The sequence below is a fragment of the Seriola aureovittata genome, chromosome 5 (assembly GCF_021018895.1).
Source record: "Seriola aureovittata isolate HTS-2021-v1 ecotype China chromosome 5, ASM2101889v1, whole genome shotgun sequence".
Lineage (NCBI taxonomy): Eukaryota > Metazoa > Chordata > Actinopteri > Carangiformes > Carangidae > Seriola > Seriola aureovittata.
Window position 1 is genome coordinate 29,929,856 of NC_079368.1, and position 24,100 is coordinate 29,953,955.

At 27.9% G+C, this 24,100-nt stretch overlaps 1 protein-coding gene and 2 long non-coding RNA genes across 3 annotated transcripts in view; 2 read left to right on the forward strand and 1 right to left on the reverse strand.

Moving 5' to 3' along the window:
- Positions 1-24,100, reverse strand: part of cntrl (centriolin) — a 52,151-nt gene that overhangs the window by 998 nt on the left and 27,053 nt on the right. The window contains exons 26-31 of the mRNA XM_056375871.1: positions 1,505-1,578; positions 1,351-1,431; positions 1,057-1,156; positions 788-960; positions 436-522; positions 127-189 (exon numbers count right to left, since the gene is read on the reverse strand). Coding sequence (XP_056231846.1) covers positions 127-189; positions 436-522; positions 788-960; positions 1,057-1,156; positions 1,351-1,431; positions 1,505-1,578 — 578 coding nt within the window. The remainder of the gene's footprint in view (positions 1-126; positions 190-435; positions 523-787; positions 961-1,056; positions 1,157-1,350; positions 1,432-1,504; positions 1,579-24,100) is intronic.
- LOC130169405 (uncharacterized) lies at positions 1,585-5,347 on the forward strand. Its single transcript, XR_008827832.1, has 2 exons — positions 1,585-3,072; positions 3,150-5,347. It is a non-coding gene; the product is annotated as an uncharacterized LOC130169405 (long non-coding RNA).
- On the forward strand, positions 16,208-19,685 carry LOC130169406 (uncharacterized). Its single transcript, XR_008827833.1, has 2 exons — positions 16,208-16,265; positions 19,095-19,685. It is a non-coding gene; the product is annotated as an uncharacterized LOC130169406 (long non-coding RNA).

Here is a 24,100-nt window from a genome sequence, read left to right on the forward strand (position 1 = left end):
TAGTATTGGATAAAAACAGTTGTAGTTCATCAGAGAAAAGTGTCTGACTGAAACTAATGATTATTTTCATTATTGAAAATCAAGTAAAATAATTAATGTAAATGAATAATAAAATATTGTTGCTACCTTCAGTCGATCTTCTTGTTGTTTCAGTTTTTCTCTCTGCAACTCAGACCTCCACCTCTCCTCCTGAACACACACACACACACAATTGTTTTTTTATTGTATTCGTGAATTTGTATTTTATCTGTTTCTATTTGATTTTATTAATTTTTTTATTATTTTAAAATCTTTGTTGGTTTTTCACGATTTTCATTTCTCATGTTCTGTCTCAAATGGTTTTACTTTTTTTTATTTTGTTGCGTGGTATGGACGTCAATCATAAAGTTTGATTGATTGATTGACTGATGTGTGTTTATTTCCATCAGGACTCACCTCAGTACTGAAGGCTGATCTCAGACCAGCTGTAGACAGGTAGAAAGACTCATCCTCCTCTGACAACACGTCCCTGCTGTGATCCTCCTGCACACGTGTGCGCGTACACACACACACACACACACACACACACACACACACACACACACACACACACACACCAGAATAAACTGACACACTCTGGTTCCTGCTTCTTTTTTGTCACAGAAACTGAATCTCTGAGTTCACATACTCAATGACTTAATCAATTAATCATGAAAATAATCAGATTAATCTCAAGTTGATTGACTTGAATTATTATAAAAAATAACTTGTTATATATTATTTTTTTAACAGTGATCAGTTGCTTCACCTCCTGTCTCTTGTGTATTTCTTCCTCTTTCACACGAAGCTCCTCATATTTCTTTTGTAGCTCCTCCTCTGTCTGAAGTAGCCCCTCCTCTCTCACCTGTAGGCCTGCCCTCTGATGTTTTAGCGCCTCCTCCTTGTGGAGCAGCTGCTTCTCTCTCTCTAACACCTCCTCACCTGACCAGAGAAAATCAAACAGGAAGGAGGGTCAGAGCTCATGTTGGACAGAAAGCAGAGAAGCTAAATGAGTCATTGACTTCAGCGCTGACTGACGGAGGTGGTTGAGCTGCAGCTGTTGTTCAGTCAGGTGGCGCCCCCTGTCCTTCAACTGACACACTGTAGCTTTAACATCGTCCAGCTCATCACACAGCGCCTGAGAGAGAGAGAGAGAGGAGCAGTGAGTGCAGCCTGCAGTCGAGCTGAAATCAATTGCTGTTAATTCATTTTTCTGTTCAACCTTTATTGACACAGGAGGCTGCAGACACATCGGTGGACACAGGACAATGACAAGACAAGCTTCTCCTGATTCTGATTCAGCTAACACGTGTGCAGTGATGATTAAAGAACCTGTTTGTGTTGAATCTTCACCTCCAGCGCCTTCAGTCCTTCTGCTTTCTGCTGCTGCTGCTGACCGGACTCACTCAGTTGCTACAGGACAGAGTCACACAGTTCAGAGGACAGGCTGTGTGCACTTGCATTCGTTTGAGTGTGTGTCTTGTACCTGTTCCAGAGTCTGCAGTTCTTTCTCCTTCTCCTCCACACGTTCGCTGAGAAGAGACAGCAGCTCAGCGCTCTCTACAACACAAACAGGAAATGATGTTGATGTTTAATATTAACACGATTCATGTGATTCACAGTCATAGTAAGTTATATAACTTCATAGTATAGTAAATCATTAAAACTGACATAGTATAGCATGATATTAAAACCAATCAAAACGTCATAGTATAGTAAGGCATAAAAAGTAAAAAAAAAATAGTATAGTAAGGCATAAAAAACAAAAAAAAAATTATAATATTGTAAGGCATAAAAAGTAAAAAAAATTATAGTATAGTAAAGCATAAAAAACAAAGAAATTATAATATAGTAAGGCATAAAAAGTAAAAAAAATTATAGTATAGTAAGGCATAAAAAACAAAAAAAAAATCATAGTATAGTAAGGCATAAAAAGTAAAAAAAAAAACATCATAATATAGTAAGGCATAAAAAGTTAAAAAAAAAGTCAGAATAGTAAGGCATAAAAAACAAAAAAAAAATCATAGTATAGTAAGGTATAAAAAGTAAAAATAAAATCATAGGCATAAGGCATAAAAAGCTAAAAAAAAAGGTCATAATATGGCAAGGCATAAAAAGTCATAGCATATTAAGGTATAAAAAGTGAAAAAAAAGTCATTATAGTAGGGCATAAAAAGTCATAAAAACGTCATAGTATAGTAAGACATAAGTCAAAAATAAGTTATAGTATAGTAAGGCATAAAAAGTTATAGTATAGTAAGGCATAAAAAGTGAAAAAAAAGTCATAGTATAGTAAGGTAAAAAAAGTTTAAAAAAACGTCACAGTATAGTAAGGCAAAAAAAGTCATAGTATAGTAAGGCAAAAAAGGTCATAGTATAGTAAGGCAAAAAAAGTCATAGTATAGTAAGGCAAAAAAAAGTCAAGGTATAATAGGGCATAAATGGTCATAGTATAATAAGGCATAAAAAGTAAAATAAATAGTCATAGTATAGTAAGACAAAAAAAGTCAAAAAAATAGTCATAGTATAGTAAGGCAAAAAAAAGTATAGTAAGGCAAAAAATAGTCATAGTATAGTAAGGCAAAAAAAAGTAAAAAAAAAAGTCATAGTATAGTAAGTCAAAAAATAGTCATAGTATAGTAAGGCACAAAAAGTAATAAAAAAAGTCATAGTATAGTAAGGCAAAAAAAAAAGTCATAGTATAGTAAGGCAAAAAAAGTCAAAAAAATAGTCATAGTATAGTAAGTCAAAAAAATAGTCATAGTATAGTAAGGCAAAAAAAAGTCATAGTATAGTAAGGCAAAAAAAATTCATACTATAGTAAGGCATAAAAAGTATAAAAAAGTCATAGTATAGTAAGGCATAAAAAGTGAAAAAAAAGTCATAGTACAGTAAGGCAAAAAAAGTCATAGTATAGTAAGTCAAAAAAATTGTCATAGTATAGTAAGGGAAAAAAGTTTAAAAAAAGTCACAGTATAGTAAGGGAAAAAAAGTCATAGTATAGTAAGGCATAAAAAGTCTAAAAAATAGTCATAGTATAGTAAGGCAAAAAAAGTCATAGTAAAAAAAGTTAAAAAAAAGTCATAGTATAGTAAGGCAAAAAAAAGTCACAGTATAGTAAGGCAAAAAAGTCAAAAAAAGTCATAGTATAGTAAGGCAAAAAAAGTCATAGTACAGTAAGGCAAAAAAAAGTCATAGTATAGTAAGGCTAAAAGTAAAAAAAAAAGTCATAGTATAGTAAGTCAAAAAATAGTCATAGTATAGTAAGGCACAAAAAGTAATAAAAAAAGTCATAGTATAGTAAGGCAAAAAAAAAGTCATAGTATAGTAAGGCAAAAAAAAAGTCATAGTATAGTAAGGCAAAAAAAGTAAAAAAAATAGTCATTGTAGTAAGGCAAAAAAAGTAAGTCATAGTATAGTAAGGCATAAAAAGTCTAAAAAATAGTCATAGTATAGTAAGGCAAAAAAGTCATAGTAAAAAAAGTTTAAAAAAAGTCATAGTATAGTAAGGCAAAAAAAAGTCACAGTATAGTAAGGCAAAAAATAGTCATACTATAATAAGGCAAAAAAGTCAAAAAAAGTCATAGTATAGTAAGGCAAAAAAAGTCATAGTACAGTAAGGCAAAAAAAAGTCATAGTATAGTAAGGCTAAAAAAAGTTAAAAAAAAAGTCATAGTATAGTAAGGCTAAAAAAAGTCATAGTATAGTAAGGCAAAAAAAAAGTCATAGTATAGTAAGGCAAAAAAAGTCATAGTATAGTAAGGCATGAAAAGTAAAAAAAATAGTCATAGTAGTAAGGCAAAAAAAGTAAAAAAAAAAAGTCACAGTATAGTAAGGCAAAAAAGTCATAGTATAGTAAGGCATAAAAAGTCCAAAAAATAGTCATAGTATAGTAAGGCAAAAAAGTCAAAAAAAGTCATAGTATAGTAAGGCAAAAAATAGTCATAGTATAGTAAGGCAAAAAAAAAGTCACATTATAGTAAGGCAAAAAAAGTCATAGTATAGTAAGGCATAAAAAGTCTAAAAAATAGTCATAGTATAGTAAGGCAAAAAAGTCATAGTAAAAAGAGTTTAAAAAAAGTCATAGTATAGTAAGGCAAAAAAAAGTCACAGTATAGTAAGGCAAAAAATAGTCATACTATAATAAGGCAAAAAAGTCAAAAAAAGTCATAGTATAGTAAGGCAAAAAAAGTCATAGTACAGTAAGGCAAAAAAAAGTCATAGTATAGTAAGGCTAAAAAAAGTTAAAAAAAAAAGTCATAGTATAGTAAGGCAAAAAAAAGTCATAGTATAGTAAGTCAAAAAATAGTCATAGTATAGTAAGGCACAAAAAGTAATAAAAAAAGTCATAGTATAGTAAGGCAAAAAAAAAGTCATAGTATAGTAAGGCAAAAAAAGTCATAGTATAGTAAGGCATGAAAAGTAAAAAAAATAGTCATAGTAGTAAGGCAAAAAAAGTTAAAAAAAAAAGTCACAGTATAGTAAGGCAAAAAAGTCATAGTATAGTAAGGCATAAAAAGTCCAAAAAATAGTCATAGTATAGTAAGGCAAAAAAGTCAAAAAAAGTCATAGTATAGTAAGGCAAAAAATAGTCATAGTATAGTAAGGCAAAAAAAAAGTCACATTATAGTAAGGCAAAAAAAGTCATAGTATAGTAAGGCATAAAAAGTTAAAAATAGTCATAGTATAGTAAGGCAAAAAAGTCACAAAAAGTCATAGTAAAAAAAGTAAAAAAATAGTCATAGTATAGTAAGGCAAAAAAAGTCAAAAAAATAGTCATAGTATAGTAAGGAAAAAAAGTAAAAAAAAAAGTCATAGTATAGTAAGGCAAAAAAAAGTCATAGTATAGTAAGGCAAAAAAATAGTCATAGTATAGTAAGGCAAAAAAAAGTCACAGTATAGTAAGGCAAAAAAAGTTTTAAAAAAGTCATAGTATAGTAAGGCAAAAAAGGGCATAGTATAGTAGGGCATAAATAGTCATAGTATAATAAGGCATAAAAAGTAAAAAAAAGTCATAGTATAGTAAGGCAAAAAAAGTCATAGTATAGTAAGTCAAAAAAATAGTCATAGTATAGTAAGGCAAAAAAAGTAAAAAAAAAAGTCACAGTATAGTAAGGCAAAAAAAGTCATAGTATAGTAAGGCAAAAAAAAGTCAAGGTATAGTAGGGCATAAATAGTCATAGTATAATAAGGCATAAAAAGTAAAATAAATAGTCATAGTATAGTAAGGCAAAAAAAGTAAAAAAAAAAGTCATAGTATAGTAAGGCAAAAAAAAGTCACAGTATAGTAAGGCAAAAAAGTCATAGTATAGTAAGGCAAAAAAAGTCACAGTATAGTAAGGCAAAAAAAGTCATAGTATAGTAAGGCAAAAAAAGTCACAGTATAGTAAGGCAAAAAAAGTCAAAAAAATAGTCATAGTATAGTAAGGCAAAAAAGTCAAAAAAAGTCATAGTATAGTAAGGCAAAAAATAGTCATAGTATAGTAAGGCAAAAAAAAGTCACAGTATAGGAAGGCAAAAAAAGTCATAGTATAGTAAGGCATAAAAAGTCAAAAAAATAGTCATACTATAGTAAGGCAAAAAAGTCAAAAAAAGTCATAGTATAGCAAGGCAAAAAATAGTCATAGTATAGTAAGGCAAAATAAAAGTCACAGTATAGTAAGGCAAAAAAAGTCATAGTATAGTAGGGCATAAATAGTAATAGTATAATAAGGCATAAAAAGTCAAAAAAATAGTCATAGTATAGTAGGGCAAAAAAAGTAAAAAAAAGTCATAGTATAGTAAGGCAAAAAAAGTCATAGTATAGTAAGGCTAAAAAAAGTAAAAAAAAAGTCATAGTATAGTAAGGCAAAAAAAGTCATAGTATAGTAAGGCAAAAAAAGTCAGAAAAAAGTCATAGTATAGTATGGCATAAAAAGTAAAAAAAAAGGTCATAGTATAGGAAGGCAAAAAAAGTAAAAAAAAAGTCCATAGTATAGTAAGGCAAAAAAAGTCCATAGTATAGTAAGTCAAAAAAAGTCATAGTATAGTAAGGCAAAAAAAGTCAAAAAAATAGTCATAGTATAGTAAGGCAAAAAAGTCAAAAAAAGTCATAGTATAGTAAGGCAAAAAAAGTCATAGTACAGTAAGGCAAAAAAAAGTCATAGTATAGTAGGGCATAAATAGTCATAGTATAGTAAGGCAAAAAAAGTTAAAAAAAAAAGTCACAGTATAGTAAGGCAAAAAAAGTCATAGTATAGTAAGGCAAAAAAAAGTCAAGGTATAGTAGGGCATAAATAGTCATAGTATAATAAGGCATAAAAAGTAAAATAAATAGTCCATAGTATAGTAAGGCAAAAACAGTAAAAAAAAAAGTCATAGTATAGTAAGGCAAAAAAAGTAAAAAAAAAAGTCATAGTATAGTAAGGCAAAAAAGTCATAGTATAGTAAGGCAAAAAAAGTCACAGTATAGTAAGGCAAAAAAAGTCATAGTATAGTAAGGCAAAAAAAGTCACAGTATAGTAAGGCAAAAAAAGTCAAAAAAATAGTCATAGTATAGTAAGGCAAAAAAGTCAAAAAAAGTCATAGTATAGTAAGGCAAAAAATAGTCATAGTATAGTAAGGCAAAAAAAAGTCACAGTATAGGAAGGCAAAAAAAGTCATAGTATAGTAAGGCATAAAAAGTCAAAAAAATAGTCATACTATAGTAAGGCAAAAAAGTCAAAAAAAGTCATAGTATAGCAAGGCAAAAAATAGTCATAGTATAGTAAGGCAAAAAAAAGTCACAGTATAGTAAGGCAAAAAAATCATAGTATAGTAGGGCATAAATAGTAATAGTATAATAAGGCATAAAAAGTCAAAAAAATAGTCATAGTATAGTAGGGCAAAAAAAGTAAAAAAAAGTCATAGTATAGTAAGGCAAAAAAAGTCATAGTATAGTAAGGCTAAAAAAAGTAAAAAAAAAGTCATAGTATAGTAAGGCAAAAAAAAGTCATAGTATAGTAAGGCAAAAAAAAGTCAGAAAAATAGTCATAGTATAGGAAGGCAAAAAAAGTAAAAAAAAAGTCATAGTATAGGAAGGCAAAAAAAGTAAAAAAAAAGTCATAGTATAGTAAGGCAAAAAAAGTCATAGTATAGTAAGTCAAAAAAATAGTCATAGTATAGTAAGGCAAAAAAAGTCAAAAAAATAGTCATAGTATAGTAAGGCAAAAAAGTCAAAAAAAGTCATAGTATAGTAAGGCAAAAAAAGTCATAGTACAGTAAGGCAAAAAAAAGTCATAGTATAGTAGGGCATAAATAGTCATAGTATAATAAGGCATAAAAAGTCAAAAAAAATAGTCATAGTACAGTAAGGCAAAAAAAGTCAAAAAAATAGTCATAGTATAGTAAGGCAAAAAAAAAGTCATAGTATAGGAAGGCAAAAAAAGTTAAAAAAAAAGTCATAGTATAGTAAGGCATAAAAAGTAAAAAAAATAGTCATAGTATAGTAAGGCAAAAAAAAGTCACAGTATAGTAAGGCAAAAAAAGTCAAAAAAATAGTCATAGTATAGTAAGGCAAAAAAAGTCACAGTATAGTAAGGCAAAAAAAGTCAAAAAAATAGTCATAGTATAGTAAGTCAAAAAAAGTTTAAAAAAAGTCATAGTATAGTAAGGCAAAAAAAGTTTTAAAAAAGTCATAGTATAGTAGGGCATAAATAGTCATAGTATAATAAGGCATAAAAAGTCAAAAAAATAGTCATAGTGTAGTAAGGCATAAAAACCCCCCAAAAAATCATAGTATAGTAAGGAATGAAAAGTCATAAAAACGACATAGTATAGTAGGGCAAAAAAAGTAAAAAAAAACATAGTATGGTAAGGCATTGTCACGTTCACCCTGTATGTGTGGTGTCCTGTCCTCTCTTGCTGCTACTCTTTTCTCCCAGTTCCCTCTGCCTGGTGCACACCTGGGTGCAATAAGCATTAGGGACAGAGGGAGGGGATAAGAGAAGCGGAGAGTACAGAGACGGGAAAGGAGACACACACACAGACAACTGTACCTGCAGTGAGGGTTCTTTGCCCTTTCTTCCTTCTCCAAGCTGGGCTTGTTCCTCCACGCACATTTAGGTGTGGTGGGGTTTTGTTATTTTAGTTTATATTAATTTGGGCTGGAGATTACCAGTAGTCATGTTATTCGTCTTTTGTTTTAGGTTATGTTGGGTTTGGGTAGTTTAGTAGGGGGGCGCTGGGAGCGAAGGCCCACTGCGTGATTGGCCCAGTATTTTACCTTCTTTTGTTTATTTTGGCCGGAGTCTCCTGTCCTTTTGTTTCCCATGGTTTTTATGTTGGTAAACTGAGAATATTTTGGGGATTATTTCAATAAAGATTGGTTGAAACGTTATTCTTGTCTGGTCTCCTTCTTGCATATGTTAAAGCCTCCAATCCCTTTTGAGCCTTGGTTTGGAGGCCGTGACAGGCATAAAAACAACATTATATAGTAAAGCATAATGAAGATTAAAAATATCATAGTATAGAAAGGCATGAAAAATAAAAAAAACGTCATAGTATATTACAGAATAAAAAGTCAAAGAAATGTCAGGCATAATGAGTCAAAAAAATATCATAGTATAGTGAGACATAAAAACGACATATTATAGTAAGGCATAAAAAGTCATAAAAACGTTATAGTATAGTAAGGCATAAAAGCTAATAGTATAGAAAGGCATAAAAACTAAAACAAAAAGTCATAGTATTGTCAGGCAAAACAAGTCATAAAAACGTCATAGTATAGTAAGGCAAAAAAAAGTCATAAAAACGCATAGTATAGTAAGGCATAAAAAGTCATAAAAACGTCGAAGTATAGTAAGGCATAAAAAGTCATAAAAACGTCGTAGTATAGTAGGGCATAAATAGTCATAGTATAATAAGGCATAAAAAGTAAAGAAATAGTCATAGTATAGTAAGGCAAAAAGAAGTCATAGTATAGTAAGGCATAAAAACCCCCCAAAAAATCATAGTATAGCAAGGCATAAAAAGTCAAAAAAATAGTGATAGTATAGTAAGGCAAAAAAAGTTAAAAAAAAAGTCATAGTATAGTAAGGCAAAAAAAGTCATAGTATAGTAGGGCATAAATAGTCATAGTATAATAAGGCATAAAAAGTCAAAAAAATAGTCATAGTATAATAAGGCATAAAAAGTAAAAAAATAGTCATAGTATAGTAAGGCAAAAAAAAAGTCATAGTATAGGAAGGCAGAAAAACCCCCCAAAAAATCATAGTATAGTAAGGCATGAAAAGTCATAAAAACGACATAGCATAGTAGGGCAAAAAAAGTCATAGTATAGTAAGGCATAAAAAGTCAAAAAAATAGTCATAGTATAGTAAGGCAAAAAAGTCAAAAAAAGTCATAGTATAGTAAGGCACAAAAAGTCATAGTATAGTAAGGCAAAAAAAAAGTCTTAGTATAGTAAGGCAAAAAAAAAGTCTTAGTATAGTAAGGCAAAAAATAGTAATAGTATAGTAAGGCAAAAAAATTTAAAAAAAAAGTCATAGTATAGTAAGGCAAAAAAAGTCATAGTATAGTAAGGCAAAAAATAGTCATAGTATAGTAAGGCAAAAAAAAAAAAAAAAAAAAGTCATAGTATAGTAAGGCAAAAAGTCATAGTATAGTAAGGCAAAAAAAGTAAAAAAAAAAAGTCATAGTATAGTAAGGCAAAAAAAGTAAAAAAAAAAAGTCATAGTATAGTAAGGCAAAAAAAGTAAAAAAAAAAGTCATAGTATAGTAAGGCAAAAAAAAGTCACAGTATAGTAAGGCAAAAAAAGTATAAAAAAAAAGTCATAGTATAGTAAGGCAAAAAAAAGTCACAGTATAGTAAGGCAAAAAAAGTTAAAAAAAAAAGTCATAGTATAGTATGGCAAGAAAAAGTCACAGTATAGTAAGGCAAAAAAAGTAAAAAAAAAAGTCATAGTATAGTAAGGCAAGAAAAAGTCACAGTATAGTAAGGCAAAAAAAGTAAAAAAAAAAAGTCATAGTATAGTAAGGCAAAAAAAGTAAAAAAAAAAAGTCATAGTATAGTAAGGCATAAAAAGTAAAAAAAAATAGTCATAGTATAGTAAGGCAAAAAAGTAAAAAAAAGTCATAGTATAGTAAGGCAAAAAAAGTCATAGTATAGTAAGGCAAAAAAAAGTCACAGTATAGTAAGGCAAAAAAAGTCATAGTATAGTAAGGTATAAAAAGTCATAGTATAGTAGGGCATAAATAGTCATAGTATAATAAGGCATAAAAAGTGAAAAATAAGTTACAGTATAGTAAGGCATAAAAAGTCATAGTATAATAAGGCATAAAAACGTCATAGTATAGTAAGGCATAAAAAGTCAAAAATAAATTATAGTATAGTAAGGCAAAAAAAGTCAAAAAAATAGTCATAGTATAGTAAGGCAAAAAAAAGTCATAGTATAGTAGGGCATAAATAGTCATAGTATAATAAGGCATAAAAAGTAAAGAAATAGTCATAGTATAGTAAGGCAAAAAAAATCATAGTATAGTAAGGCATAAAAACCCCCCAAAAAATCATAGTATAGCAAGGCATAAAAAGTCAAAAAAATAGTGATAGTATAGTAAGGCAAAAAAAGTTAAAAAAAAAGTCATAGTATAGTAAGGCAAAAAAAAAGTCATAGTATAGTAAGGCAAAAAAAGTCATAGTATAGTAGGGCATAAATAGTCATAGTATAATAAGGCATAAAAAGTCAAAAAAATAGTCATAGTATAATAAGGCATAAAAAGTAAAAAAATAGTCATAGTATAGTAAGGCAAAAAAAAAGTCATAGTATAGGAAGGCAGAAAAACCCCCCAAAAAATCATAGTATAGTAAGGCATGAAAAGTCATAAAAACGACATAGTATAGTAAGGCATAAAAACGTCATAGTATAGTAAGGCATAAAAAGTCAAAAAAAATAGTCATAGTATAGTAAGGCAAAAAAAGTCAAAAAAAATCATAGTATAGTAAGGCAAAAAAAGTCATAGTATAGTAAGGCAAAAAAAAAGTCTTAGTATAGTAAGGCAAAAAAAAAGTCTTAGTATAGTAAGGCAAAAAATAGTAATAGTATAGTAAGGCAAAAAAATTTAAAAAAAAAAGTCATAGTATAGTAAGGCAAAAAATAGTAATAGTATAGTAAGGCAAAAAATAGTCATAGTATAGTAAGGCAAAAAAAAAAAAAAAAAAAGTCATAGTATAGTAAGGCAAAAAAAGTCACATTATAGTAAGGCAAAAAAAGTAAAAAAAAAAAAAGTCATAGTATAGTAAGGCAAAAAAAGTTAAAAAAAAAAAAGTCATAGTATAGTAAGGCAAAAAAAAAGTCATAGTATAGGAAGGCAGAAAAACCCCCCAAAAAATCATAGTATAGTAAGGCATGAAAAGTCATAAAAACGACATAGCATAGTAGGGCAAAAAAAGTCATAGTATAGTAAGGCAAAAAAAGTCAAAAAAATAGTCATAGTATAGTAAGGCAAAAAAGTCAAAAAAAGTCATAGTATAGTAAGGCATAAAAAGTCAAAAAAATAGTCATAGTATAGTAAGGCACAAAAAGTCATAGTATAGTAAGGCAAAAAAAAAGTCTTAGTATAGTAAGGCAAAAAAAAAGTCTTAGTATAGTAAGGCAAAAAATAGTAATAGTATAGTAAGGCAAAAAAATTAAAAAAAAAAGTCATAGTATAGTAAGGCAAAAAAAGTCATAGTATAGTAAGGCAAAAAAAAGTCACAGTATAGTAAGGCATAAAAAGTCATAGTATAATAAGGCATAAAAACGTCATAGTATAGTAAGGCATAAAAAGTCAAAAATAAATTATAGTATAGTAAGGCAAAAAAAGTCAAAAAAATAGTCATAGTATAGTAAGGCAAAAAAAAGTCATAGTATAGTAGGGCATAAATAGTCATAGTATAATAAGGCATAAAAAGTAAAGAAATAGTCATAGTATAGTAAGGCAAAAAGAAGTCATAGTATAGTAAGGCATAAAAACCCCCCAAAAAATCATAGTATAGCAAGGCATAAAAAGTCAAAAAAATAGTGATAGTATAGTAAGGCAAAAAAATAAAAAAAACGTCATAGTATAGTAAGGCAAAAAAAAAGTCATAGTATAGTAAGGCAAAAAAAGTCATAGTATAGTAGGGCATAAATAGTCATAGTATAATAAGGCATAAAAAGTCAAAAAAATAGTCATAGTATAATAAGGCATAAAAAGTAAAAAAATAGTCATAGTATAGTAAGGCAAAAAAAAAGTCATAGTATAGGAAGGCAGAAAAACCCCCCAAAAAATCATAGTATAGTAAGGCATGAAAAGTCATAAAAACGACATAGCATAGTAGGGCAAAAAAAGTCATAGTATAGTAAGGCATAAAAAGTCAAAAAAATAGTCATAGTATAGTAAGGCAAAAAAAGTCAAAAAATCATAGTATAGTGAGACATAAAAACGACATATTATAGTAAGGCAAAAAAAAAGTCTTAGTATAGTAAGGCAAAAAAAAAGTCTTAGTATAGTAAGGCAAAAAATAGTAATAGTATAGTAAGGCAAAAAAATTTAAAAAAAAAGTCATAGTATAGTAAGGCAAAAAAAGTCATAGTATAGTAAGGCAAAAAATAGTCATAGTATAGTAAGGCAAAAAAAAAAAAAAAAAAAGTCATAGTATAGTAAGGCAAAAAGTCATAGTATAGTAAGGCAAAAAAAGTAAAAAAAAAAAGTCATAGTATAGTAAGGCAAAAAAAGTAAAAAAAAAAAGTCATAGTATAGTAAGGCAAAAAAAAAGTCATAGTATAGGAAGGCAGAAAAACCCCCCAAAAAATCATAGTATAGTAAGGCATGAAAAGTCATAAAAACGACATAGCATAGTAGGGCAAAAAAAGTCATAGTATAGTAAGGCATAAAAAGTCAAAAAAATAGTCATAGTATAGTAAGGCAAAAAAGTCAAAAAAAGTCATAGTATAGTAAGGCATAAAAAGTCAAAAAAATAGTCATAGTATAGTAAGGCACAAAAAGTCATAGTATAGTAAGGCAAAAAAAAAGTCTTAGTATAGTAAGGCAAAAAAAAAGTCTTAGTATAGTAAGGCAAAAAATAGTAATAGTATAGTAAGGCAAAAAAATTAAAAAAAAAAGTCATAGTATAGTAAGGCAAAAAAAGTCATAGTATAGTAAGGCAAAAAATAGTCATAGTATAGTAAGGCAAAAAAAAAAAAAAAAAGTCATAGTATAGTAAGGCAAAAAAAGTCATAGTATAGTAAGGCAAAAAAAAAAAAAAAAAAAAGTCATAGTATAGTAAGGCAAAAAAAGTCATAGTATAGTAAGGCAAAAAAAGTAAAAAAAAAAAAGTCATAGTATAGTAAGGCAAAAAAAGTAAAAAAAAAAGTCATAGTATAGTAAGGCAAAAAAAGTAAAAAAAAAAGTCATAGTATAGTAAGGCAAAAAAAGTAAAAAAAAAAGTCATAGTATAGTAAGGCAAAAAAAGTCACAGTATAGTAAGGCAAAAAAAAAGTATAAAAAAAAAGTCATAGTATAGTAAGGCAAAAAAAGTCACAGTATAGTAAGGCAAAAAAAGTTAAAAAAAAAAAGTCATAGTATAGTATGGCAAGAAAAAGTCATAGTATAGTAGGCAAAAAAAGTAAAAAAAAAAGTCATAGTATAGTAAGGCAAAAAAAAAGTCACAGTATAGTAAGGCAAAAAAAGTAAAAAAAAAAAAGTCATAGTATAGTAAGGCATAAAAAGTAAAAAAAAAAATAGTCATAGTATAGTAAGGCAAAAAAAGTAAAAAAAAAGTCATAGTATAGTAAGGCAAAAAATAGTCACAGTATAGTAAGGCAAAAAAAGTCATAGTATAGTAAGGTATAAAAAGTCATAGTATAGTAAGGCATAAAAAGTCATAAAAACGTCATAGTATAGTAAGGCATAAAAAGTCAAAAATAAGTTATAGTATAGTAAGGCAAAAAAAGTCAAAAAAAGTCATAGTATAGTAAGGCAAAAAAAGTCATAGTATAGTAGGGCATAAATAGTCATAGTATAATAAGGCATAAAAAGTAAAGAAATAGTCATAGTATAGTAAGGCAAAAAGAAGTCATAGTATAGTAAGGCATAAAAACCCCCCAAAAAATCATAGTATAGCAAGGCATAAAAAGTCAAAAAAATAGTGATAGTATAGTAAGGCAAAAAAAGTTAAAAAAAAAGTCATAGTATAGTAAGGCAAAAAAAAAGTCATAGTATAGTAAGGCAAAAAAAGTCATAGTATAGTAGGGCATAAATAGTCATAGTATAATAAGGCATAAAAAGTCAAAAAAATAGTCATAGTATAATAAGGCATAAAAAGTAAAAAAATAGTCATAGTATAGTAAGGCAAAAAAAAAGTCATAGTATAGGAAGGCAGAAAAACCCCCCAAAAAATCATAGTATAGTAAGGCATGAAAAGTCATAAAAACGACATAGCATAGTAGGGCAAAAAAAGTCATAGTATAGTAAGGCATAAAAAGTCAAAAAAATAGTCATAGTATAGTAAGGCAAAAAAGTCAAAAAAAGTCATAGTATAGTAAGGCACAAAAAGTCATAGTATAGTAAGGCAAAAAAAAGTCTTAGTATAGTAAGGCAAAAAAAAGTCTTAGTATAGTAAGGCAAAAAATAGTAATAGTATAGTAAGGCAAAAAAATTTAAAAAAAAAGTCATAGTATAGTAAGGCAAAAAAAGTCATAGTATAGTAAGGCAAAAAATAGTCATAGTATAGTAAGGCAAAAAAAAAAAAAAAAAAAGTCATAGTATAGTAAGGCAAAAAAGTCATAGTATAGTAAGGCAAAAAAAGTAAAAAAAAAAAGTCATAGTATAGTAAGGCAAAAAAAGTAAAAAAAAAAAGTCATAGTATAGTAAGGCAAAAAAAAGTCATAGTATAGGAAGGCAGAAAAACCCCCCAAAAAATCATAGTATAGTAAGGCATGAAAAGTCATAAAAACGACATAGCATAGTAGGGCAAAAAAAGTCATAGTATAGTAAGGCATAAAAAGTCAAAAAAATAGTCATAGTATAGTAAGGCAAAAAAGTCAAAAAAAGTCATAGTATAGTAAGGCATAAAAAGTCAAAAAAATAGTCATAGTATAGTAAGGCACAAAAAGTCATAGTATAGTAAGGCAAAAAAAAAGTCTTAGTATAGTAAGGCAAAAAATAGTAATAGTATAGTAAGGCAAAAAAATTAAAAAAAAAAAGTCATAGTATAGTAAGGCAAAAAAAGTCATAGTATAGTAAGGCAAAAAATAGTCATAGTATAGTAAGGCAAAAAAAAAAAAAAAAAAGTCATAGTATAGTAAGGCAAAAAAAGTCATAGTATAGTAAGGCAAAAAAAAAAAAAAAAAAGTCATAGTATAGTAAGGCAAAAAAAGTCATAGTATAGTAAGGCAAAAAAAGTAAAAAAAAAAAAGTCATAGTATAGTAAGGCAAAAAAAGTAAAAAAAAAAAGTCATAGTATAGTAAGGCAAAAAAAGTAAAAAAAAAAAGTCATAGTATAGTAAGGCAAAAAAAGTAAAAAAAAAAGTCATAGTATAGTAAGGCAAAAAAAAGTCACAGTATAGTAAGGCAAAAAAAGTATAAAAAAAAAGTCATAGTATAGTAAGGCAAAAAAAGTCACAGTATAGTAAGGCAAAAAAAGTTAAAAAAAAAAAGTCATAGTATAGTATGGCAAGAAAAAGTCACAGTATAGTAAGGCAAAAAAAGTAAAAAAAAAAGTCATAGTATAGTAAGGCAAGAAAAAGTCACAGTATAGTAAGGCAAAAAAAGTAAAAAAAAAAAGTCATAGTATAGTAAGGCATAAAAAGTAAAAAAAAATAGTCATAGTATAGTAAGGCAAAAAAGTAAAAAAAAGTCATAGTATAGTAAGGCAAAAAATAGTCACAGTATAGTAAGGCAAAAAAAGTCATAGTATAGTAAGGTATAAAAAGTCATAGTATAGTAGGGCATAAATAGTCATAGTATAATAAGGCATAAAAAGTGAAAAAAATAGTCATAGTATAGTAGGGCAAAAAAAGTCAAAAAAATAGTCATAGTATAGTAAGGCAAAAAAAAGTAAAAAAAAAGTCATTCTATAGTAAGGCAAAAAAAAGTCATAGTATAGTAAGGCAAAAAAAAGTAAAAAAAAAAGTCATAGTATAGTAAGGTAAAAAAAGTCATAGTATAGTAAGGCAAAAAAAAGTTAAAAAAAATAGTCATAGTATAGGAAGGCAAAAAAAGTAAAAAAAAAGTCATAGTATAGGAAGGCAAAAAAAGTAAAAAAAAAAGTCATAGTATAGTAAGGCAAAAAAAGTCACAGTATAGTAAGGCATAAAAAGTCAAAAAAATAGTCATAGTATAGTAAGGCAAAAAAAAAGTCACAGTATAGTAAGGCAAAAAAAGTAAAAAAAAAAAAGTCATAGTATAGTAAGGCAAAAAAAAGTCATAGTATAGTAAGGCAAAAAATAGTCATAGTATAGTAAGGCAAAACAAAAGTCACATTATAGTAAGGCAAAAAAAGTCATAGTATAGTAAGGCATAAAAAGTTAAAAATAGTCATAGTATAGTAAGGCAAAAAAGTCACAAAAAGTCATAGTAAAAAAAGTAAAAAAATAGTCATAGTATAGTAAGGCAAAAAAAGTCAAAAAAATAGTCATAGTATAGTAAGGAAAAAAAGTAAAAAAAAAAGTCATAGTATAGTAAGGCAAAAAAAGTCATAGTATAGTAAGGCAAAAAAATAGTCATAGTATAGTAAGGCAAAAAAAGTCACAGTATAGTAAGGCAAAAAAAGTCATAGTATAGTAAGGCAAAAAAAGTCACAGTATAGTAAGGCAAAAAAAGTCAAAAAAATAGTCATAGTATAGTAAGGCAAAAAAGTCAAAAAAAGTCATAGTATAGTAAGGCAAAAAATAGTCATAGTATAGTAAGGCAAAAAAAAGTCACAGTATAGGAAGGCAAAAAAAGTCATAGTATAGTAAGGCAAAAAAAGTCACAGTATAGTAAGGCAAAAAAAGTCATAGTATAGTAAGGCATAAAAAGTCAAAAAAATAGTCATAGTATAGTAAGGCAAAAAAGTCAAAAAAAGTCATAGTATAGCAAGGCAAAAAATAGTCATAGTATAGTAAGGCAAAAAAAAAGTCACAGTATAGTAAGGCAAAAAAAGTCATAGTATAGTAGGGCATAAATAGTAATAGTATAATAAGGCATAAAAAGTCAAAAAAATAGTCATAGTATAGTAGGGCAAAAAAAGTAAAAAAAAAGTCATAGTATAGTAAGGCAAAAAAAAGTCATAGTATAGTAAGGCTAAAAAAAGTAAAAAAAAAGTCATAGTATAGTAAGGCAAAAAAAAGTCATAGTATAGTAAGGCAAAAAAAAGTCAGAAAAATAGTCATAGTATAGTAAGGCAAAAAAGTCAAAAAAAGTCATAGTATAGTAAGGCAAAAAATAGTCATAGTATAGTAAGGCAAAAAAAAGTCACAGTATAGGAAGGCAAAAAAAGTCATAGTATAGTAAGGCAAAAAAAAAGTCACATTATAGTAAGGCAAAAAAAGTCATAGTATAGTAAGGCATAAAAAGTTAAAAATAGTCATAGTATAGTAAGGCAAAAAAGTCACAAAAAGTCATAGTAAAAAAAGTAAAAAAATAGTCATAGTATAGTAAGGCAAAAAAAGTCAAAAAAATAGTCATAGTATAGTAAGGAAAAAAAGTAAAAAAAAAAGTCATAGTATAGTAAGGCAAAAAAAAGTCATAGTATAGTAAGGCAAAAAAATAGTCATAGTATAGTAAGGCAAAAAAAGTCACAGTATAGTAAGGCAAAAAAAGTCATAGTATAGTAAGGCAAAAAAAGTCACAGTATAGTAAGGCAAAAAAAGTCAAAAAAATAGTCATAGTATAGTAAGGCAAAAAAGTCAAAAAAAGTCATAGTATAGTAAGGCAAAAAATAGTCATAGTATAGTAAGGCAAAAAAAAGTCACAGTATAGGAAGGCAAAAAAAGTCATAGTATAGTAAGGCAAAAAAAGTCACAGTATAGTAAGGCAAAAAAAGTCATAGTATAGTAAGGCATAAAAAGTCAAAAAAATAGTCATAGTATAGTAAGGCAAAAAAGTCAAAAAAAGTCATAGTAAAAAAAGTAAAAAAATAGTCATAGTATAGTAAGGCAAAAAAAGTCAAAAAAATAGTCATAGTATAGTAAGGAAAAAAAGTAAAAAAAAAAGTCATAGTATAGTAAGGCAAAAAAAAGTCATAGTATAGTAAGGCAAAAAAATAGTCATAGTATAGTAAGGCAAAAAAAGTCACAGTATAGTAAGGCAAAAAAAGTCATAGTATAGTAAGGCAAAAAAAGTCACAGTATAGTAAGGCAAAAAAAGTCAAAAAAATAGTCATAGTATAGTAAGGCAAAAAAAGTCAAAAAAAGTCATAGTAATAGTAAGGCAAAAAATAGTCATAGTATAGTAAGGCAAAAAAAAGTCACAGTATAGGAAGGCAAAAAAAGTCATAGTATAGTAAGGCAAAAAAATCACAGTATAGTAAGGCAAAAAAAAGTCATAGTATAGTAAGGCATAAAAAGTCAAAAAAATAGTCATAGTATAGTAAGGCAAAAAAGTCAAAAAAAGTCATAGTATAGCAAGGCAAAAAATAGTCATAGTATAGTAAGGCAAAAAAAAAGTCACAGTATAGTAAGGCAAAAAAAAGTCATAGTATAGTAGGGCATAAATAGTAATAGTATAATAAGGCATAAAAAGTCAAAAAAATAGTCATAGTATAGTAGGGCAAAAAAAGTAAAAAAAAGTCATAGTATAGTAAGGCAAAAAAAGTCATAGTATAGTAAGGCTAAAAAAAGTAAAAAAAAAGTCATAGTATAGTAAGGCAAAAAAAAGTCATAGTATAGTAAGGCAAAAAAAAGTCAGAAAAATAGTCATAGTATAGGAAGGCAAAAAAAGTAAAAAAAAAGTCATAGTATAGGAAGGCAAAAAAAGTAAAAAAAAAGTCATAGTATAGTAAGGCAAAAAATAGTATAGTAAGTCAAAAAAAGTAAAAAAAATAGTCATAGTATAGTAAGGCAAAAAAAGTCAAAAAAATAGTCATAGTATAGTAAGGCAAAAAAAGTCAAAAAAAGTCATAGTATAGTAAGGCAAAAAAAGTCATAGTACAGTAAGGCAAAAAAAAGTCATAGTATAGTAGGGCATAAATAGTCATAGTATAATAAGGCATAAAAAGTCAAAAAAAATAGTCATAGTACAGTAAGGCAAAAAAAGTCAAAAAAATAGTCATAGTATAGTAAGGCAAAAAAAAGTCATAGTATAGGAAGGCAAAAAAAGTTAAAAAAAAAGTCATAGTATAGTAAGGCATAAAAAGTAAAAAAAATAGTCATAGTATAGTAAGGCAAAAAAAAGTCACAGTATAGTAAGGCAAAAAAAGTTAAAAAAAAAAAGTCATAGTATAGTAAGCCAAAAAAAAGTCATAGTATAGTAAGGCAAAAAAAGTCAAAAAAATAGTCATAGTATAGTAAGGCAAAAAAAGTCACAGTATAGTAAGGCAAAAAAAGTCAAAAAAATAGTCATAGTATAGTAAGTCAAAAAAAGTAAAAAAAAAAGTCATAGTATAGTAAGGCAAAAAAAGTTTTAAAAAAGTCATAGTATAGTAGGGCATAAATAGTCATAGTATAATAAGGCATAAAAAGTCAAAAAAATAGTCATAGTGTAGTAAGGCATAAAAACCCCCCAAAAAATCATAGTATAGTAAGGAATGAAAAGTCATAAAAACGACATAGTATAGTAGGGCAAAAAAAGTAAAAAAAAACATAGTATAGTAAGGCATTGTCACGTTCACCCTGTATGTGTGGTGTCCTGTCCTCTCTTGCTGCTACTCTTTTCTCCCAGTTCCCTCTGCCTGGTGCACACCTGGGTGCAATAAGCATTAGGGACAGAGGGAGGGGATAAGAGAAGCGGAGAGTACAGAGACGGGAAAGGAGACACACACACAGACAACTGTACCTGCAGTGAGGGTTCTTTGCCCTTTCTTCCTTCTCCAAGCTGGGCTTGTTCCTCCACGCACATTTAGGTGTGGTGGGGTTTTGTTATTTTAGTTTATATTAATTTGGGCTGGAGATTACCAGTAGTCATGTTATTCGTCTTTTGTTTTAGGTTATGTTGGGTTTGGGTAGTTTAGTAGGGGGCGCTGGGAGCGAAGGCCCACTGCGTGATTGGCCCAGTATTTTACCTTCTTTTGTTTATTTTGGCCGGAGTCTCCTGTCCTTTTGTTTCCCATGGTTTTTATGTTGGTAAACTGAGAATATTTTGGGGATTATTTCAATAAAGATTGGTTGAAACGTTATTCTTGTCTGGTCTCCTTCTTGCATATGTTAAAGCCTCCAATCCCTTTTGAGCCTTGGTTTGGAGGCCGTGACAGGCATAAAAACAACATTATATAGTAAGGCATAATGAAGATTAAAAATATCATAGTATAGAAAGGCATGAAAAATAAAAAAAAACGTCATAGTATATTACAGAATAAAAAGTCAAAGAAATGTCAGGCATAATGAGTCAAAAAAATATCATAGTATAGTGAGACATAAAAACGACATATTATAGTAAGGCATAAAAAGTCATAAAAACGTTATAGTATAGTAAGGCATAAAAGCTAATAGTATAGAAAGGCATAAAAACTAAAACAAAAAGTCATAGTATTGTCAGGCAAAACAAGTCATAAAAACGTCATAGTATAGTAAGGCAAAAAAAAGTCATAAAAACGTCATAGTATAGTAAGGCATAAAAAGTCATAAAAACGTCGAAGTATAGTAAGGCATAAAAAGTCATAAAAACGTCGTAGTATAGTAAGGCATAAAAAGTGAAAAATAAGTTACAGTATAGTAAGGCATAAAAAGTCATAGTATAATAAGGCATAAAAACGTCATAGTATAGTAAGGCATAAAAAGTCAAAAATAAATTATAGTATAGTAAGGCAAAAAAAGTCTAAAAAATAGTCATAGTATAGTAAGACAAAAAAAAGTCACAGTATAGTAAGGCAAAAAAAGTCATAGTATAGTAAGGCATAAAAAGTCAAAAAAATAGTCATAGTATAGTAAGGCAAAAAAAGTCAAAAAAAAAGTCATAGTATAGTAAGGCAAAAAAAGTCAAAAAAATAGTATAGTAAGGCGAAAAAAGTCAAAAATAAGTTATAGTATAGTAAGGCAAAAAAAGTCATAAAAACGTCATAGTATAATAAGGCCTAAAAAGTCATAAAAACGTCATAGTATAGTAAGGCATAAAAAGTCATAAAAACGTCATTGTATAATAAGGCATAAAAAGTCATAAAAACGTCATTGTATAATAAGGCATAAAAAGTTATAAAAACGTCACAGTATAGTAGGGCATAAAAAGTCATAAAAACGTCATAGTATAGTAAGGCATAAAAAGTCATAAAAACGTCATAGTATAGTAGGGCATAAAAAGTCATAAAATTGTCATAGTATAGTAAGGCATAAAAAGTCAAAAATAAGTCATAGTATAGTAAGGCATAAAAAGTCATTAAAACGTCACAGTATAGTAGGGCAAAAAAGTCATAAAAACTTCATAGTATAGTAGGGCACAAAAAGTCATAAAAACGTCATAGTATAGTAAGGCAAAAAAAGTTATAGTATAGTAAGGCTAAAAACGTCATAAAAACGTCATAGTATAGTAAGGCACAAAAAGTCAAAAATAAGTTATAGTATAGTAAAGCATAAAAAGTCATAAAAACGTCACAGTATAGTAAGGCATAAAAAGTCAAAAATAAGTTATAGTATAGTAAGGCAAAAAACGTCATAGTATAGTAAGGCATAAAAAGTCAAAAATAAGTTATAGTATAGTAAGGCAAAAAAAGTCACAGTATAGTAAGGCAAAAAAAAGTCATAGTATAGTAAGGCATAAAAAGTTAAAAAAATAGTCATAGTATAGTAAGGCAAAAAAGTCAAAAAAAGTCATAGTATAGTAAGGCATAAAAAGTCAAAAAAATAGTAATAGTAAAGTAAGGCAAAAAAAGTCACAGTATAGTAAGGCAAAAAAAGTCATAGTATAGTAAGTCAAAAAAATAGTCATAGTATAGTAAGGCAAAAAAAGTCATAGTATAGTAAGGCATAAAAAGTTTAAAAAAAATAGTCATAGTATAGTAAGGCAAAAAAAGTCAAAAAAAGTCATAGTAAAAAAAGTCAAAAAAAAGTCATAGTATAGTAAGACAAAAAAAAGTCACAGTATAGTAAGGCAAAAAAAGTCATAGTATAGTAAGGCATAAAAAGTCAAAAAAATAGTCATAGTATAGTAAGGCAAAAAAAGTCAAAAAAATAGTATAGTAAGGCGAAAAAAGTCAAAAATAAGTTATAGTATAGTAAGGCAAAAAAAGTCATAGTATAGTAAGGCAAAAAAAGTCATAGTATAGTGAGGCAAAAAAGTCAAAAAAAGTCATAGTAAAACAAGTAAAAAAAAAGTCATAGTATAGTAAGGCATAAAAAGTCTAAAAAATAGTCATAGTATAGTAAGACAAAAAAAAGTCACAGTATAGTAAGGCAAAAAAAGTCATAGTATAGTAAGGCATAAAAAGTCAAAAAAATAGTCATAGTATAGTAAGGCAAAAAAAGTCAAAAAAAAAGTCATAGTATAGTAAGGCAAAAAAAGTCAAAAAAATAGTATAGTAAGGCAAAAAAAGTCAAAAATAAGTTATAGTATAGTAAGGCAAAAAAAGTCATAGTATAGTAAGGCAAAAAACGTCATAAAAACGTCATAGTATAATAAGGCATAAAAAGTCATAAAAACGTCCATAGTATAGTAAGGCATAAAAAGTCATCAAAACGTCCATAGTATAGTAAGGCATAAAAAGTCATAAAAACGTCATAGTATAGTAAGGCATAAAAAGTCATAAAAACGTCATAGTATAGTAAGGCATAAAAAGTCATAAAAACGTCATTGTATAATAAGGCATAAAAAGTTATAAAAACGTCACAGTATAGTAGGGCATAAAAAGTCATAAAAACGTCATAGTACAGTAAGGCATAAAAAGTCATAGTATAGTAAGGCATAAAAAGTTATAAAAACGTCACAGTATAGTAGGGCATAAAAAGTCATAAAATTGTCATAGTATAGTAAGGCATAAAAAGTCAAAAATAAGTCATAGTATAGTAAGGCATAAAAAGTCATGAAAACGTCATAGTATAATAAGGCATAAAAAGTCATTAAAACGTCACAGTATAGTAGGGCAAAAAAGTCATAAAAACTTCATAGTATAGTAGGGCACAAAAAGTCATAAAAACGTCATAGTATAGTAAGGCAAAAAAAGTTATAGTATAGTAAGGCCTAAAAAGTCATAAAAACGTCATAGTATAGTAGGGCATAAAAAGTCATAAAAACGTCATAGTATTATAGGCATAAAAAGTCATAAAAACGTCATAATATGATAAGTCATAAAAAGTCATAAAAACGTCATAGTATAGTAAGGCTTAAAAAGTCAAAAATAAGTTATAGTATAGTAAGGCATAAAAAGTCAAAAATAAGTTATAGTATAGTAAGGCAAAAAAAGTCATAGTACAGTAAGGCTTAAAAAGTCAAAAATAAGTTATAGTATAGTAAGGCATAAAAAGTCATAAAAACGTCATAGTATAGTAAGGCTTAAAAAGTCAAAAATAAGTTATAGTATAGTAAAGCATAAAAAGTCATAAAAACGTCACAGTATAGTAAGGTATAAAAAGTAAAAAAAAAGTCATAGTATAGTACGGCATAAAAAGTCTAAAAAATAGTCATAGTATAGTAAGGCAAAAAAAGTCATAGTATAGTAAGGCATAAAAAGTCAAAAAAATAGTCATAGTATAGTAAGGCAAAAAAAGTCAAAAAAAAAGTCATAGTATAGTAAGGCAAAAAAAGTCAAAAAAATAGTATAGTAAGGCAAAAAAAGTCAAAAATAAGTTATAGTATAGTAAGGCAAAAAAAGTCATAGTATAGTAAGGCAAAAAACGTCATAGTATAGTAAGGCATAAAAAGTCATAAAAACGTCCATAGTATAGTAAGGCATAAAAAGTCATAAAAACGTCATAGTATAATAAGGCATAAAAAGTCATAAAATTGTCATAGTATAGTAAGGCATAAAAATTCATGAAAA